We start from the raw sequence: 16,365 nt of genomic DNA on the forward strand, positions 1-16,365 counted from the left end.
TGAGAAGGAGGATAACTGAAGGTGAGAAGGAGGATAACTGAAGGTGAGAAGGAGGATAACTGAAGGTGAGAAGGAGGATAACTGAAGGTGAGAAGGAGGATAACTGAAGGTGAGAAGGAGGATAACTGAAGGTCAGAACGAGGATAACTGAAGGTGAGAAGGAGGATAACTGAAGGTCACAAGGAGGATAACTGAAGGTGAGAAGGAGGATAACTGAAGGTCAGAACGAGGATAACTGAAGGTGAGAAGGAGGATAACTGAAGGTGAGAACGAGGATAACTGAAGGTGAGAAGGAGGATAACTGAAGGTCAGGAGGAGGATAACTGAAGGTGAGAAGGAGGATAACTGAAGGTGAGAAGGAGGATAACTGAAGGTCAGAAGGAGGATAACTGAAGGTGAGAAGGAGGATAACTGAAGGTCAGAAGGAGGATAACTGAAGGTGAGAAGGAGGATAACTGAAGGTCAGAAGGAGGATAACTGAAGGTGAGAAGGAGGATAACTGAAGGTGAGAAGGAGGATAACTGAAGGTGAGAAGGAGGATAACTGAAGGTCAGAAGGAGGATAACTGAAGGTGAGAAGGAGGATAACTGAAGGTCAGGAGGAGGATAACTGAAGGTGAGAAGGAGGATAACTGAAGGTCAGGAGGAGGATAACTGAAGGTGAGAAGGAGGATAACTGAAGGTGAGAAGGAGGATAACTGAAGGTCAGGAGGAGGATAACTGAAGGTGAGAAGGAGGATAACTGAAGGTCAGAAGGAGGATAACTGAAGGTGAGAAGGAGGATAACTGAAGGTGAGAAGGAGGATAACTGAAGGTCAGGAGGAGGATAACTGAAGGTCAGAAGGAGGATAACTGAAGGTCAGAAGGAGGATAACTGAAGGTCAGAAGGAGGATAACTGAAGGTGAGAAGGAGGATAACTGAAGGTGAGAAGGAGGATAACTGAAGGTGAGAAGGAGGATAACTGAAGGTCAGAACGAGGATAACTGAAGGTGAGAAGGAGGATAACTGAAGGTGAGAACGAGGATAACTGAAGGTCACAAGGAGGATAACTGAAGGTGAGAAGGAGGATAACTGAAGGTCAGAATGAGGATAACTGAAGGTGAGAAGGAGGATAACTGAAGGTGAGAAGGAGGATAACTGAAGGTCAGGAGGAGGATAACTGAAGGTGAGAAGGAGGATAACTGAAGGTGAGAAGGAGGATAACTGAAGGTCAGAAGGAGGATAACTGAAGGTGAGAAGGAGGATAACTGAAGGTCAGAAGGAGGATAACTGAAGGTGAGAAGGAGGATAACTGAAGGTGAGAAGGAGGATAACTGAAGGTCAGAAGGAGGATAACTGAAGGTGAGAAGGAGGATAACTGAAGGTCAGGAGGAGGATAACTGAAGGTCAGGAGGAGGATAACTGAAGGTCAGAAGGAGGATAACTGAAGGTGAGAAGGAGGATAACTGAAGGTCAGAAGGAGGATAACTGAAGGTGAGAAGGAGGATAACTGAAGGTGAGAAGGAGGATAACTGAAGGTGAGAAGGAGGATAACTGAAGGTCAGAAGGAGGATAACTGAAGGTGAGAAGGAGGATAACTGAAGGTCAGGAGGAGGATAACTGAAGGTGAGAAGGAGGATAACTGAAGGTCAGAAGGAGGATAACTGAGGGTGAGAAGGAGGATAACTGAAGGTCAGGAGGAGGATAACTGAAGGTGAGAAGGAGGATAACTGAAGGTGAGAAGGAGGATAACTGAAGGTGAGAAGGAGGATAACTGAAGGTCAGGAGGAGGATAACTGAAGGTGAGAAGAAGGATAACTGAAGGTGAGAAGGAGGATAACTGAAGGTGAGAAGGAGGATAACTGAAGGTCAGAAGGAGGATAACTGAAGGTGAGAAGGAGGATAACTGAAGGTGAGAAGGAGGATAACTGAAGGTGAGAAGGAGGATAACTGAAGGTCAGGAGGAGGATAACTGAAGGTGAGAAGGAGGATAACTGAAGGTCAGAAGGAGGATAACTGAAGGTCAGAAGGAGGATAACTGAAGGTCAGGAGGAGGATAACTGAAGGTGAGAAGGAGGATAACTGAAGGTCAGAAGGAGGATAACTGAAGGTCAGAAGGAGGATAACTGAAGGTCACAAGGAGGATAACTGAAGGTGAGAAGGAGGATAACTGAAGGTCAGGAGGAGGATAACTGAAGGTCAGAAGGAGGATAACTGAAGGTCAGAAGGAGGATAACTGAAGGTCACAAGGAGGATAACTGAAGGTGAGAAGGAGGATAACTGAAGGTCAGGAGGAGGATAACTGAAGGTGAGAAGGAGGATAACTGAAGGTGAGAAGGAGGATAACTGAAGGTCAGAAGGAGGATAACTGAAGGTGAGAAGGAGGATAACTGAAGGTGAGAAGGAGGATAACTGAAGGTCAGAAGGAGGATAACTGAAGGTGAGAAGGAGGTCAAATGCAGGTCAGGAGGAGGATAACTGAAGGTCAGGAGGAGGATAACTGAAGGTCAGAAGGAGGATAACTGAAGGTCAGAAGGAGGATAACTGAAGGTCAGAAGGAGGATAACTGAAGGTGAGAAGGAGGATAACTGAAGGTCAGGAGGAGGATAACTGAAGGTAAGAAGGAGGATAACTGAAGGTCAGGAGGAGGATAACTGAAGGTCAGAAGGAGGATAACTGAAGGTGAGAAGGAGGATAACTGAAGGTCAGAAGGAGGATAACTGAAGGTCAGGAGGAGGATAACTGAAGGTGAGAAGGAGGATAACTGAAGGTCAGGAGGAGGATAACTGAAGGTGAGAAGGAGGATAACTGAAGGTCAGGAGGAGGATAACTGAAGGTAAGAAGGAGGATAACTGAAGGTCAGGAGGAGGATAACTGAAGGTCAGAAGGAGGATAACTGAAGGTGAGAAGGAGGATAACTGAAGGTCAGAAGGAGGATAACTGAAGGTCAGAAGGAGGATAACTGAAGGTGAGAAGGAGGATAACTGAAGGTGAGAAGGAGGATAACTGAAGGTCAGAAGGAGGATAACTGAAGGTCAGAAGGAGGATAACTGAAGGTGAGAAGGAGGATAACTGAAGGTGAGAAGGAGGATAACTGAAGGTCAGAAGGAGGATAACTGAAGGTCAGAAGGAGGATAACTGAAGGTCAGAAGGAGGATAACTGAAGGTGAGAAGGAGGATAACTGAAGGTGAGAAGGAGGATAACTGAAGGTCAGAAGGAGGATAACTGAAGGTCAGGAGGAGGATAACTGAAGGTCAGAAGGAGGATAACTGAAGGTGAGAAGGAGGATAACTGAAGGTCAGGAGGAGGATAACTGAAGGTCAGAAGGAGGATAACTGAAGGTCAGGAGGAGGATAACTGAAGGTCAGAAGGAGGATAACTGAAGGTGAGAAGGAGGATAACTGAAGGTGAGAAGGAGGATAACTGAAGGTCAGGAGGAGGATAACTGAAGGTGAGAAGGAGGATAACTGAAGGTCAGAAGGAGGATAACTGAAGGTCAGAAGGAGGATAACTGAAGGTCAGGAGGAGGATAACTGAAGGTGAGAAGGAGGATAACTGAAGGTCAGAAGGAGGATAACTGAAGGTCAGAAGGAGGATAACTGAAGGTGAGAAGGAGGATAACTGAAGGTCAGAAGGAGGATAACTGAAGGTGAGAAGGAGGATAACTGAAGGTGAGAAGGAGGATAACTGAAGGTGAGAAGGAGGATAACTGAAGGTGAGAAGGAGGATAACTGAAGGTGAGAAGGAGGTCAAATGCAGGTCAGGAGGAGGATAACTGAAGGTCAGGAGGAGGATAACTGAAGGTCAGAAGGAGGATAACTGAAGGTCAGAAGGAGGATAACTGAAGGTGAGAAGGAGGATAACTGAAGGTAAGAAGGAGGATAACTGAAGGTCAGGAGGAGGATAACTGAAGGTCAGGAGGAGGATAACTGAAGGTCAGAAGGAGGATAACTGAAGGTGAGAAGGAGGATAACTGAAGGTCAGAAGGAGGATAACTGAAGGTCAGGAGGAGGATAACTGAAGGTCAGAAGGAGGATAACTGAAGGTGAGAAGGAGGATAACTGAAGGTCAGGAGGAGGATAACTGAAGGTGAGAAGGAGGATAACTGAAGGTCAGAAGGAGGATAACTGAAGGTCAGGAGGAGGATAACTGCAGGTCAGAAGGAGGATAACTGAAGGTGAGAAGGAGGATAACTGAAGGTCAGAAGGAGGATAACTGAAGGTCAGGAGGAGGATAACTGAAGGTGAGAAGGAGGATAACTGAAGGTGAGAAGGAGGATAACTGAAGGTGAGAAGGAGGATAACTGAAGGTGAGAAGGAGGATAACTGAAGGTCAGGAGGAGGATAACTGAAGGTCAGAAGGAGGATAACTGAAGGTCAGAAGGAGGATAACTGAAGGTCAGGAGGAGGATAACTGAAGGTCAGAAGGAGGATAACTGAAGGTGAGAAGGAGGATAACTGAAGGTCAGGAGGAGGATAACTGAAGGTCAGAAGGAGGATAACTGAAGGTCAGGAGGAGGATAACTGAAGGTCAGAAGGAGGATAACTGAAGGTGAGAAGGAGGATAACTGAAGGTCAGGAGGAGGATAACTGAAGGTCAGAGGGAGGATAACTGAAGGTCAGAAGGAGGATAACTGAAGGTCAGGAGGAGGATAACTGAAGGTGAGAAGGAGGATAACTGAAGGTCAGAAGGAGGATAACTGAAGGTGAGAAGGAGGATAACTGAAGGTCAGGAGGAGGATAACTGAAGGTGAGAAGGAGGATAACTGAAGGTCAGAAGGAGGATAACTGAAGGTGAGAAGGAGGATAACTGAAGGTCAGAAGGAGGATAACTGAAGGTGAGAAGGAGGATAACTGAAGGTGAGAAGGAGGATAACTGAAGGTCAGAAGGAGGATAACTGAAGGTCAGAAGGAGCTCAACTGAAGGTTAAAGGCAGGTCAGGGGGTCGAACTGTAGGCCACTGAAGGTCAGAAAATGGTCAACTGAGGGTCGGGAGAAATGTTACGTCAATTCAGCGGCATCATAAACTGATGAAATATCAGAATAAGGATTGTTGAGGAACGCTGGAGGGAATTATCACCACTGGTTACATTCATCTGCTCATTCCCTCCAGCGTTCTCTACAATTGTTACATTGTATCTCTTATTACAAAGAAATAATGTATGTTCTAGACTCCTCTGCTCCATCTAGTGGCCATAATATTTTTAGGTCTTCAGAATTTGGATTAGCTCTGCTGTAGAAGAGACCCATATGTGGGAAGGGAGCGGGGGTGGGGGGCAAAGAGATGGGGGGGGGCACAATATAATAATTGCACACATGAATGATGATGGAATCACACTAGTAAAGGGCCAATTATAATGGTCAGTAAAACCTGCACTGTGGCCTCCATTGCTGGAAATGCTGGTCACCTGGCTGCCATTAGGCTCCGGTACTCCTTTCCGGTGCCAGGGACTGATCTATATAATCAGAAGAAGTCATTTCTAGAGAAGACTCATTGGAGGTGATAGATATGGATCTGGCACAGAGCTCTTTCCAGGAGGACCAATCCGGCACAACATGGATCTGGTGATGAGACCCCGGAAATGATCCTCAGATTTGGGTGTAGAGAATTGGGTGTCAGTCCTCGGCAGGGACTTACCTGAGCACTGCGGGAGGTTGCAGCTCTTCTCCTGGAAGGATTCTCCTCTACATTTCCTTCCAGAGGGACAGAACCGGGACCGGCCCTTCACCGCAGGGAACTGGGGGTCCGAGCAGCTCTTGGAACACGGAGTCCATGGGGACCACGGGCCAAATACCTCATCTCCCGAGCCTAAAGAGGAGTGCACAGAGATTACCGAGAGAAGAGCAGATGTGTATGATGGAGAAGAGCTCCATGTCTGTGATGTATATGATGTAGGATGGAGAAGAGCTCCATGTCTGAGATGTATATGATGTAGGATGGAGAAGAGCTCCATGTCTGAGATGTATATGATGTAGGATGGAGAAGAGCTCCGTGTCTGTGATGTATATGATGTAGGATGGAGAAGAGCTCCATGTCTGAGATGTATATGATGTAGGATGGAGAAGAGCTCCATGTCTGAGATGTATATGATGTAGGATGGAGAAGAGCTCCATGTATGTGATGTATATGATGTAGGATGGAGAAGAGCTCAATGTCTGAGATGTATAGGATGTAGGATGGAGAAGAGCGCCATGTCTGACATGGATATGATGTAGGATGGAGAAGAGCTCCATGTCTGTGATGTATATGATGTAGGATGGAGAAGAGCTCAATGTCTGAGATGTATAGGATGTAGGATGGAGAAGAGCGCCATGTCTGACATGGATATGATGTAGGATGGAGAAGAGCTCCATGTCTGTGATGTATATGATGTAGGATGGAGAAGAGCTCAATGTCTGAGATGTATAGGATGTAGGATGGAGAAGAGCGCCATGTCTGACATGGATATGATGTAGGATGGAGAAGAGCTCCGTGTCTGACATGGATATGATGTAGGATGGAGAAGAGCTCCTTGTCTGAGATGTATATGATGTAGGATGGAGAAGAGCGCCATGTCTGACATGGATATGATGTAGGATGGAGAAGAGCTCCATGTATGTGATGTATATCATGTAGGATGGAGAAGAGCTCCATGTCTGAGATGTATATGATGTAGGATGGAGAAGAGCGCCATGTCTGAGATGTATATGATGTAGGATGGAGAAGAGCTCCATGTCTGAGATGTATATGATGTAGGATGGAGAAGAGCTCCTTTTCTGAGATGTATATGATGTAGGATGGAGAAGAGCGCCATGTCTGACATGGATATGATGTAGGATGGAGAAGAGCTCCATGTCTGACATGGATATGATGTAGGATGGAGAAGAGCGCCATGTCTGAGATGTATATGATGTAGGATGGAGAAGAGCGCCATGTCTGACATGGATATGATGTAGGATGGAGAAGAGCTCCATGTATGTGATGTATATCATGTAGGATGGAGAAGAGCTCCTTTTCTGAGATGTATATGATGTAGGATGGAGAAGAGCGCCATGTCTGAGATGTATATGATGTAGGATGGAGAAGAGCGCCATGTCTGACATGGATATGATGTAGGATGGAGAAGAGCTCCATGTCTGAGATGTATAGGATGTAGGATGGAGAAGAGCGCCATGTCTGACATGGATATGATGTAGGATGGAGAAGAGCTCCATGTCTGTGATGTATATGATGTAGGATGGAGAAGAGCTCAATGTCTGAGATGTATAGGATGTAGGATGGAGAAGAGCGCCATGTCTGACATGGATATGATGTAGGATGGAGAAGAGCTCCGTGTCTGACATGGATATGATGTAGGATGGAGAAGAGCTCCTTGTCTGAGATGTATATGATGTAGGATGGAGAAGAGCGCCATGTCTGACATGGATATGATGTAGGATGGAGAAGAGCTCCATGTATGTGATGTATATCATGTAGGATGGAGAAGAGCTCCATGTCTGAGATGTATATGATGTAGGATGGAGAAGAGCGCCATGTCTGAGATGTATATGATGTAGGATGGAGAAGAGCTCCATGTCTGAGATGTATATGATGTAGGATGGAGAAGAGCTCCTTTTCTGAGATGTATATGATGTAGGATGGAGAAGAGCGCCATGTCTGACATGGATATGATGTAGGATGGAGAAGAGCTCCATGTCTGACATGGATATGATGTAGGATGGAGGAGAGCTCCATGTCTGACATGGATATGATGTAGGATGGAGAAGAGCTCCATGTCTGACATGGATATGATGTAGGATGGAGAAGAGCGCCATGTCTGAGATGTATATGATGTAGGATGGAGAAGAGCTCCATGTCTGAGATGTATATGATGTAGGATGGAGAAGAGCTCCTTTTCTGAGATGTATATGATGTAGGATGGAGAAGAGCGCCATGTCTGAGATGTATATGATGTAGGATGGAGAAGAGCGCCATGTCTGACATGGATATGATGTAGGATGGAGAAGAGCTCCATGTCTGACATGGATATGATGTAGGATGGAGAAGAGCGCCATGTCTGACATGGATATGATGTAGGATGGAGGAGAGCTCCATGTCTGAGATGTATAGGATGTAGGATGGAGAAGAGCGCCATGTCTGACATGGATATGATGTAGGATGGAGAAGAGCTCCATGTCTGTGATGTATATGATGTAGGATGGAGAAGAGCTCAATGTCTGAGATGTATAGGATGTAGGATGGAGAAGAGCGCCATGTCTGACATGGATATGATGTAGGATGGAGAAGAGCTCCATGTCTGACATGGATATGATGTAGGATGGAGAAGAGCGCCATGTCTGACATGGATATGATGTAGGATGGAGGAGAGCTCCATGTCTGAGATGTATAGGATGTAGGATGGAGAAGAGCGCCATGTCTGACATGGATATGATGTAGGATGGAGAAGAGCTCCATGTCTGTGATGTATATGATGTAGGATGGAGAAGAGCTCAATGTCTGAGATGTATAGGATGTAGGATGGAGAAGAGCGCCATGTCTGACATGGATATGATGTAGGATGGAGAAGAGCTCCGTGTCTGACATGGATATGATGTAGGATGGAGAAGAGCTCCTTGTCTGAGATGTATATGATGTAGGATGGAGAAGAGCGCCATGTCTGACATGGATATGATGTAGGATGGAGAAGAGCTCCATGTATGTGATGTATATCATGTAGGATGGAGAAGAGCTCCATGTCTGAGATGTATATGATGTAGGATGGAGAAGAGCGCCATGTCTGAGATGTATATGATGTAGGATGGAGAAGAGCTCCATGTCTGAGATGTATATGATGTAGGATGGAGAAGAGCTCCTTTTCTGAGATGTATATGATGTAGGATGGAGAAGAGCGCCATGTCTGACATGGATATGATGTAGGATGGAGAAGAGCTCCATGTCTGACATGGATATGATGTAGGATGGAGGAGAGCTCCATGTCTGACATGGATATGATGTAGGATGGAGAAGAGCTCCATGTATGTGATGTATATCATGTAGGATGGAGAAGAGCTCCATGTCTGTGATGTATATGATGTAGGATGGAGAAGAGCTCCATGTCTGACATGGATATGATGTAGGATGGAGAAGAGCGCCATGTCTGAGATGTATATGATGTAGGATGGAGAAGAGCTCCATGTCTGAGATGTATATGATGTAGGATGGAGAAGAGCTCCTTTTCTGAGATGTATATGATGTAGGATGGAGAAGAGCGCCATGTCTGAGATGTATATGATGTAGGATGGAGAAGAGCGCCATGTCTGACATGGATATGATGTAGGATGGAGAAGAGCTCCATGTCTGACATGGATATGATGTAGGATGGAGAAGAGCGCCATGTCTGACATGGATATGATGTAGGATGGAGAAGAGCTCCATGTCTGAGATGTATATGATGTAGGATGGAGAAGAGCTCCATGTCTGAGATGTATATGATGTAGGATGGAGAAGAGCGCCATGTCTGAGATGTATATGATGTAGGATGGAGAAGAGCTCCATGTCTGACATGGATATGATGTAGGATGGAGAAGAGCTCCGTGTCTGACATGGATATGATGTAGGATGGAGAAGAGCTCCTTGTCTGAGATGTATATGATGTAGGATGGAGAAGAGCGCCATGTCTGAGATGTATATGATGTAGGATGGAGAAGAGCTCCATGTCTGAGATGTATATGATGTAGGATGGAGAAGAGCGCCATGTCTGAGATGTATATGATGTAGGATGGAGAAGAGCTCCATGTCTGAGATGTATATGATGTAGGATGGAGAAGAGCTCCTTTTCTGAGATGTATATGATGTAGGATGGAGAAGAGCTCCATGTCTGACATGGATATGATGTAGGATGGAGAAGAGCGCCATGTCTGACATGGATATGATGTAGGATGGAGAAGAGCTCCATGTCTGACATGGATATGATGTAGGATGGAGAAGAGCGCCATGTCTGAGATGTATATGATGTAGGATGGAGAAGAGCGCCATGTCTGACATGGATATGATGTAGGATGGAGAAGAGCTCCATGTATGTGATGTATATCATGTAGGATGGAGAAGAGCTCCATGTCTGAGATGTATATGATGTAGGATGGAGAAGAGCGCCATGTCTGACATGGATATGATGTAGGATGGAGAAGAGCTCCATGTCTGTGATGTATATGATGTAGGATGGAGAAGAGCTCAATGTCTGAGATGTATAGGATGTAGGATGGAGAAGAGCGCCATGTCTGACATGGATATGATGTAGGATGGAGAAGAGCTCCGTGTCTGACATGGATATGATGTAGGATGGAGAAGAGCTCCTTGTCTGAGATGTATATGATGTAGGATGGAGAAGAGCGCCATGTCTGACATGGATATGATGTAGGATGGAGAAGAGCTCCATGTATGTGATGTATATCATGTAGGATGGAGAAGAGCTCCATGTCTGAGATGTATATGATGTAGGATGGAGAAGAGCGCCATGTCTGAGATGTATATGATGTAGGATGGAGAAGAGCTCCATGTCTGTGATGTATATGATGTAGGATGGAGAAGAGCTCCTTTTCTGAGATGTATATGATGTAGGATGGAGAAGAGCGCCATGTCTGACATGGATATGATGTAGGATGGAGAAGAGCTCCATGTCTGACATGGATATGATGTAGGATGGAGGAGAGCTCCATGTCTGACATGGATATGATGTAGGATGGAGAAGAGCTCTATGTCTGAGATGTATATGATGTAGGATGGAGAAGAGCGCCATGTCTGAGATGTATATGATGTAGGATGGAGAAGAGCTCCATGTCTGAGATGTATATGATGTAGGATGGAGAAGAGCTCCTTTTCTGAGATGTATATGATGTAGGATGGAGAAGAGCGCCATGTCTGAGATGTATATGATGTAGGATGGAGAAGAGCGCCATGTCTGACATGGATATGATGTAGGATGGAGAAGAGCTCCATGTCTGACATGGATATGATGTAGGATGGAGAAGAGCGCCATGTCTGACATGGATATGATGTAGGATGGAGAAGAGCTCCATGTCTGAGATGTATATGATGTAGGATGGAGAAGAGCTCCATGTCTGAGATGTATATGATGTAGGATGGAGAAGAGCGCCATGTCTGAGATGTATATGATGTAGGATGGAGAAGAGCTCCATGTCTGAGATGTATATGATGTAGGATGGAGAAGAGCTCCTTTTCTGAGATGTATATGATGTAGGATGGAGAAGAGCGCCATGTCTGACATGGATATGATGTAGGATGGAGAAGAGCTCCATGTCTGACATGGATATGATGTAGGATGGAGAAGAGCGCCATGTCTGAGATGTATATGATGTAGGATGGAGAAGAGCGCCATGTCTGACATGGATATGATGTAGGATGGAGAAGAGCTCCATGTATGTGATGTATATCATGTAGGATGGAGAAGAGCTCCATGTCTGAGATGTATATGATGTAGGATGGAGAAGAGCGCCATGTCTGAGATGTATATGATGTAGGATGGAGAAGAGCTCCTTTTCTGAGATGTATATGATGTAGGATGGAGAAGAGCGCCATGTCTGACATGGATATGATGTAGGATGGAGAAGAGCTCCATGTCTGACATGGATATGATGTAGGATGGAGAAGAGCTCCATGTCTGAGATGTATATGATGTAGGATGGAGAAGAGCGCCATGTCTGAGATGTATATGATGTAGGATGGAGAAGAGCTCCATGTCTGAGATGTATATGATGTAGGATGGAGAAGAGCTCCTTTTCTGAGATGTATATGATGTAGGATGGAGAAGAGCGCCATGTCTGAGATGTATATGATGTAGGATGGAGAAGAGCGCCATGTCTGACATGGATATGATGTAGGATGGAGAAGAGCTCCATGTCTGACATGGATATGATGTAGGATGGAGAAGAGCGCCATGTCTGACATGGATATGATGTAGGATGGAGAAGAGCTCCATGTCTGAGATGTATATGATGTAGGATGGAGAAGAGCTCCATGTCTGAGATGTATATGATGTAGGATGGAGAAGAGCGCCATGTCTGAGATGTATATGATGTAGGATGGAGAAGAGCTCCATGTCTGAGATGTATATGATGTAGGATGGAGAAGAGCTCCTTTTCTGAGATGTATATGATGTAGGATGGAGAAGAGCGCCATGTCTGAGATGTATATGATGTAGGATGGAGAAGAGCGCCATGTCTGACATGGATATGATGTAGGATGGAGAAGAGCTCCATGTCTGACATGGATATGATGTAGGATGGAGAAGAGCGCCATGTCTGACATGGATATGATGTAGGATGGAGAAGAGCTCCATGTCTGACATGGATATGATGTAGGATGGAGAAGAGCGCCATGTCTGACATGGATATGATGTAGGATGGAGAAGAGCTCCATGTCTGAGATGTATATGATGTAGGATGGAGAAGAGCTCCATGTCTGAGATGTATATGATGTAGGATGGAGAAGAGCTCCATGTCTGAGATGTATATGATGTAGGATGGAGAAGAGCTCCTTTTCTGAGATGTATATGATGTAGGATGGAGAAGAGCGCCATGTCTGAGATGTATATGATGTAGGATGGAGAAGAGCTCCATGTCTGAGATGTATATGATGTAGGATGGAGAAGAGCTCCTTTTCTGAGATGTATATGATGTAGGATGGAGAAGAGCGCCATGTCTGAGATGTATATGATGTAGGATGGAGAAGAGCGCCATGTCTGACATGGATATGATGTAGGATGGAGAAGAGCTCCATGTCTGACATGGATATGATGTAGGATGGAGAAGAGCGCCATGTCTGACATGGATATGATGTAGGATGGAGAAGAGCTCCATGTCTGAGATGTATATGATGTAGGATGGAGAAGAGCTCCATGTCTGAGATGTATATGATGTAGGATGGAGAAGAGCGCCATGTCTGAGATGTATATGATGTAGGATGGAGAAGAGCTCCATGTCTGAGATGTATATGATGTAGGATGGAGAAGAGCTCCTTTTCTGAGATGTATATGATGTAGGATGGAGAAGAGCGCCATGTCTGAGATGTATATGATGTAGGATGGAGAAGAGCGCCATGTCTGACATGGATATGATGTAGGATGGAGAAGAGCTCCATGTCTGACATGGATATGATGTAGGATGGAGAAGAGCGCCATGTCTGACATGGATATGATGTAGGATGGAGAAGAGCTCCATGTCTGACATGGATATGATGTAGGATGGAGAAGAGCGCCATGTCTGACATGGATATGATGTAGGATGGAGAAGAGCTCCATGTATGTGATGTATATCATGTAGGATGGAGAAGAGCTCCATGTCTGAGATGTATATGATGTAGGATGGAGAAGAGCTCCATGTCTGACATGGATATGATGTAGGATGGAGAAGAGCTCCATGTCTGAGATGTATATGATGTAGGATGGAGAAGAGCGCCATGTCTGAGATGTATATGATGTAGGATGGAGAAGAGCTCCATGTCTGAGATGTATATGATGTAGGATGGAGAAGAGCTCCTTTTCTGAGATGTATATGATGTAGGATGGAGAAGAGCTCCATGTCTGAGATGTATATGATGTAGGATGGAGAAGAGCTCCATGTCTGACATGGATATGATGTAGGATGGAGAAGAGCGCCATGTCTGAGATGTATATGATGTAGGATGGAGAAGAGCGCCATGTCTGACATGGATATGATGTAGGATGGAGGAGAGCTCCATGTCTGACATGGATATGATGTAGGATGGAGAAGAGCTCCATGTCTGAGATGTATATGATGTAGGATGGAGAAGAGCTCCATGTCTGAGATGTATATGATGTAGGATGGAGAAGAGCGCCATGTCTGAGATGTATATGATGTAGGATGGAGAAGAGCTCCATGTCTGAGATGTATATGATGTAGGATGGAGAAGAGCTCCTTTTCTGAGATGTATATGATGTAGGATGGAGAAGAGCGCCATGTCTGAGATGTATATGATGTAGGATGGAGAAGAGCGCCATGTCTGACATGGATATGATGTAGGATGGAGAAGAGCTCCATGTCTGACATGGATATGATGTAGGATGGAGAAGAGCGCCATGTCTGACATGGATATGATGTAGGATGGAGAAGAGCTCCATGTCTGACATGGATATGATGTAGGATGGAGAAGAGCGCCATGTCTGACATGGATATGATGTAGGATGGAGAAGAGCTCCATGTCTGAGATGTATATGATGTAGGATGGAGGAGAGCTCCATGTCTGACATGGATATGATGTAGGATGTAGAAGAGCTCCATGTCTGAGATGTATATGATGTAGGATGGAGAAGAGCGCCATGTCTGACATGGATATGATGTAGGATGGAGAAGAGTGCCATGTCTGAGATGTATATGATGTAGGATGGAGAAGAGCGACATGTCTGAGATGTATATGATGTAGGATGGAGAAGAGCTCCACGAAGGAGGCAGCGTTGAGTCTGGAATCAGGAATAAGCATAGTGGGAATGTATAAAGCGTTACATCTGATGAGTGACCACACCCCATTCATCCACCAGACCGCATGTCACTGCTGGTCATATGATCGCTCAGAGACTTACCGGCCATGTCTGAGATGTATATGATGTAGGATGGAGAAGAGCTCCATGTATGAGATGTATATGATGTAGGATGGAGAAGAGCTCCATGTATGAGATGTATATGATAGCTCAGAGACTTACCGGCCATGTCAGTGGGGGGCTCCGGGGACAGCGGGGTGACGTCTGCAAAAAAACAGAATGACAGAACTTATATCAGACCCATAAATTGTAATATTCAGGAAAAACAGCATGACATCATCATAGGAGCCTGGGCGTGGGAAGAAGTGCAGTATGATGTCATAGTGGCTGTATATATCGAGCATTCTGCGGAAGAAAAGAATGTTCTAGAAGAAGGGTTTATCTCACCTTCACAGTCCGGTGCCTGGCAGTATTTGATGTTCACACCGGGGCCCTCGCATTCTCTACCCCCATTGGCCGGCGGAGGGTTGGAACAGTCCCGGGACCGCGTCATATTGCCCAGGCCTCCGCAGCTGACAGAACAGGGGCTCCAGGGAGACCACAAGGTGAAGCCTCCATCTTGAGGACAAGCGGAAAATGCACACTCCATGCGGCCATTCGTACATGTGCTGGAGGGAGGAGAGACGGGTGTTACACGCAGCAACATACAATGTCACATATATGATAACAGCTCAGAGAACACGCCAACCTGAAGATGATGAGATTCCCTCCCCCCCAGATCTCTCTCTAGTGATTGGACGGTTTGGGCGGAGGATGTCTCTGCCTCGCGGTGGAAGACCGCTTCTCTTTTTCTCATTCTGGATGATGTCCTCACCATAGGAGCAGAATGGGAGATACTTCCTATGGTGGCAAAGAGCACGGTGCACCAGCCCGACACTCTACCTGGCGGATGAGGTCAAAGTTCAGCCCCTCAGCATTAACCCCCCCACCCCCTTCCTACGGCAAAGGCAGCGGAAAATAGAGAATAACGGGACCCAGCAACTAAAGGAGCTCCGGGAGCTTGTCCTCACAGGCCGACCACTCACTGAGCGAGTCTTTAGAGACGGGGAAAGTGCTGAGACAATGCCGGCGGGTCCGGACCTGGAAAGTAGCCCACATGGAGCCCAGTGCCCTAAAGGGTCACCCTCCAGGCAAGGGAAATCAGCTAAAAGCTGGGTGGGGGGCCGGGCATGACAGATGCTATAGGGGAAAGAGCGTAGGGGGGTGGAGGAAAGAGATGAATGGAAAGGGGGCGGGGCGGTATAAAAAGGAAGGGGAGGGGCTTAGAAAGCAAGCGTGGAGCAGAAGGTGAAGAGAGCTGCCCACCCACCCGCCCATTTTTTTGGTGGTATAGGGAATGATGGTATTTATGGGTTGGTTGTCGTTCTTCTTTGTCTGTGTTTTACTTTTTTCCTGCAGGTTTCGGTGATGAGGTTCATCATAGCGGCGGCAGCGGCGGTGTCTTTTGGTCTTTGATGGGGCAAAAGGAAACAGATGATGGAAGTGTGGGGGGGGGGAGGGGGAGCTCATAGGTATATGGGCCCCCTTTTGCTGTATCCCAGCGGAAGGGTAGGCTGGAATACAGTGGTGTGAAAAAGTGTTTGCCCCCTTCCTCATTTCCTGTTCCTTTGCATGTTTGTCACACTTAAGTGTTTTGGAACATCAAACCAATTTAAACAATAGTCAAGGACAACACAAGTAAACACAAAATGCAATTTGTAAATGAAGGTGTTTATTATTAAAGGTGAAAAAAAATCCAAACCATCATGGCCCTGTGTGAAAAAGTGATTGCCCCCCTTGTTAAAACATACTATAACTGTGGTTGTCCACACCTGAGTTCAATTTCTCTAGCCTCACCCAGGCCTGATTATTGCC

General features: G+C 45.9%; 1 protein-coding gene across 1 annotated transcript in view; it reads right to left on the reverse strand.

Moving 5' to 3' along the window:
- The window catches only part of LOC143998145 (SCO-spondin-like), a 296,161-nt gene that overhangs the window by 57,704 nt on the left and 222,092 nt on the right, over window positions 1-16,365 (reverse strand). Inside the window, exons 84-86 of the mRNA XM_077493885.1 lie at window positions 14,899-15,119; window positions 14,674-14,715; window positions 5,619-5,789 (exon numbers count right to left, since the gene is read on the reverse strand). Of these exons, the coding sequence (XP_077350011.1) occupies window positions 5,619-5,789; window positions 14,674-14,715; window positions 14,899-15,119 (434 nt within the window). The remainder of the gene's footprint in view (window positions 1-5,618; window positions 5,790-14,673; window positions 14,716-14,898; window positions 15,120-16,365) is intronic.

The sequence above is a fragment of the Lithobates pipiens genome, unplaced genomic scaffold, assembly GCF_037356315.1.
Source record: "Lithobates pipiens isolate NorthernLeopardFrog02 unplaced genomic scaffold, aLitPip1_a1.2 Scaffold_19, whole genome shotgun sequence".
In the NCBI taxonomy this organism is placed as follows: Eukaryota; Metazoa; Chordata; class Amphibia; order Anura; family Ranidae; genus Lithobates; species Lithobates pipiens.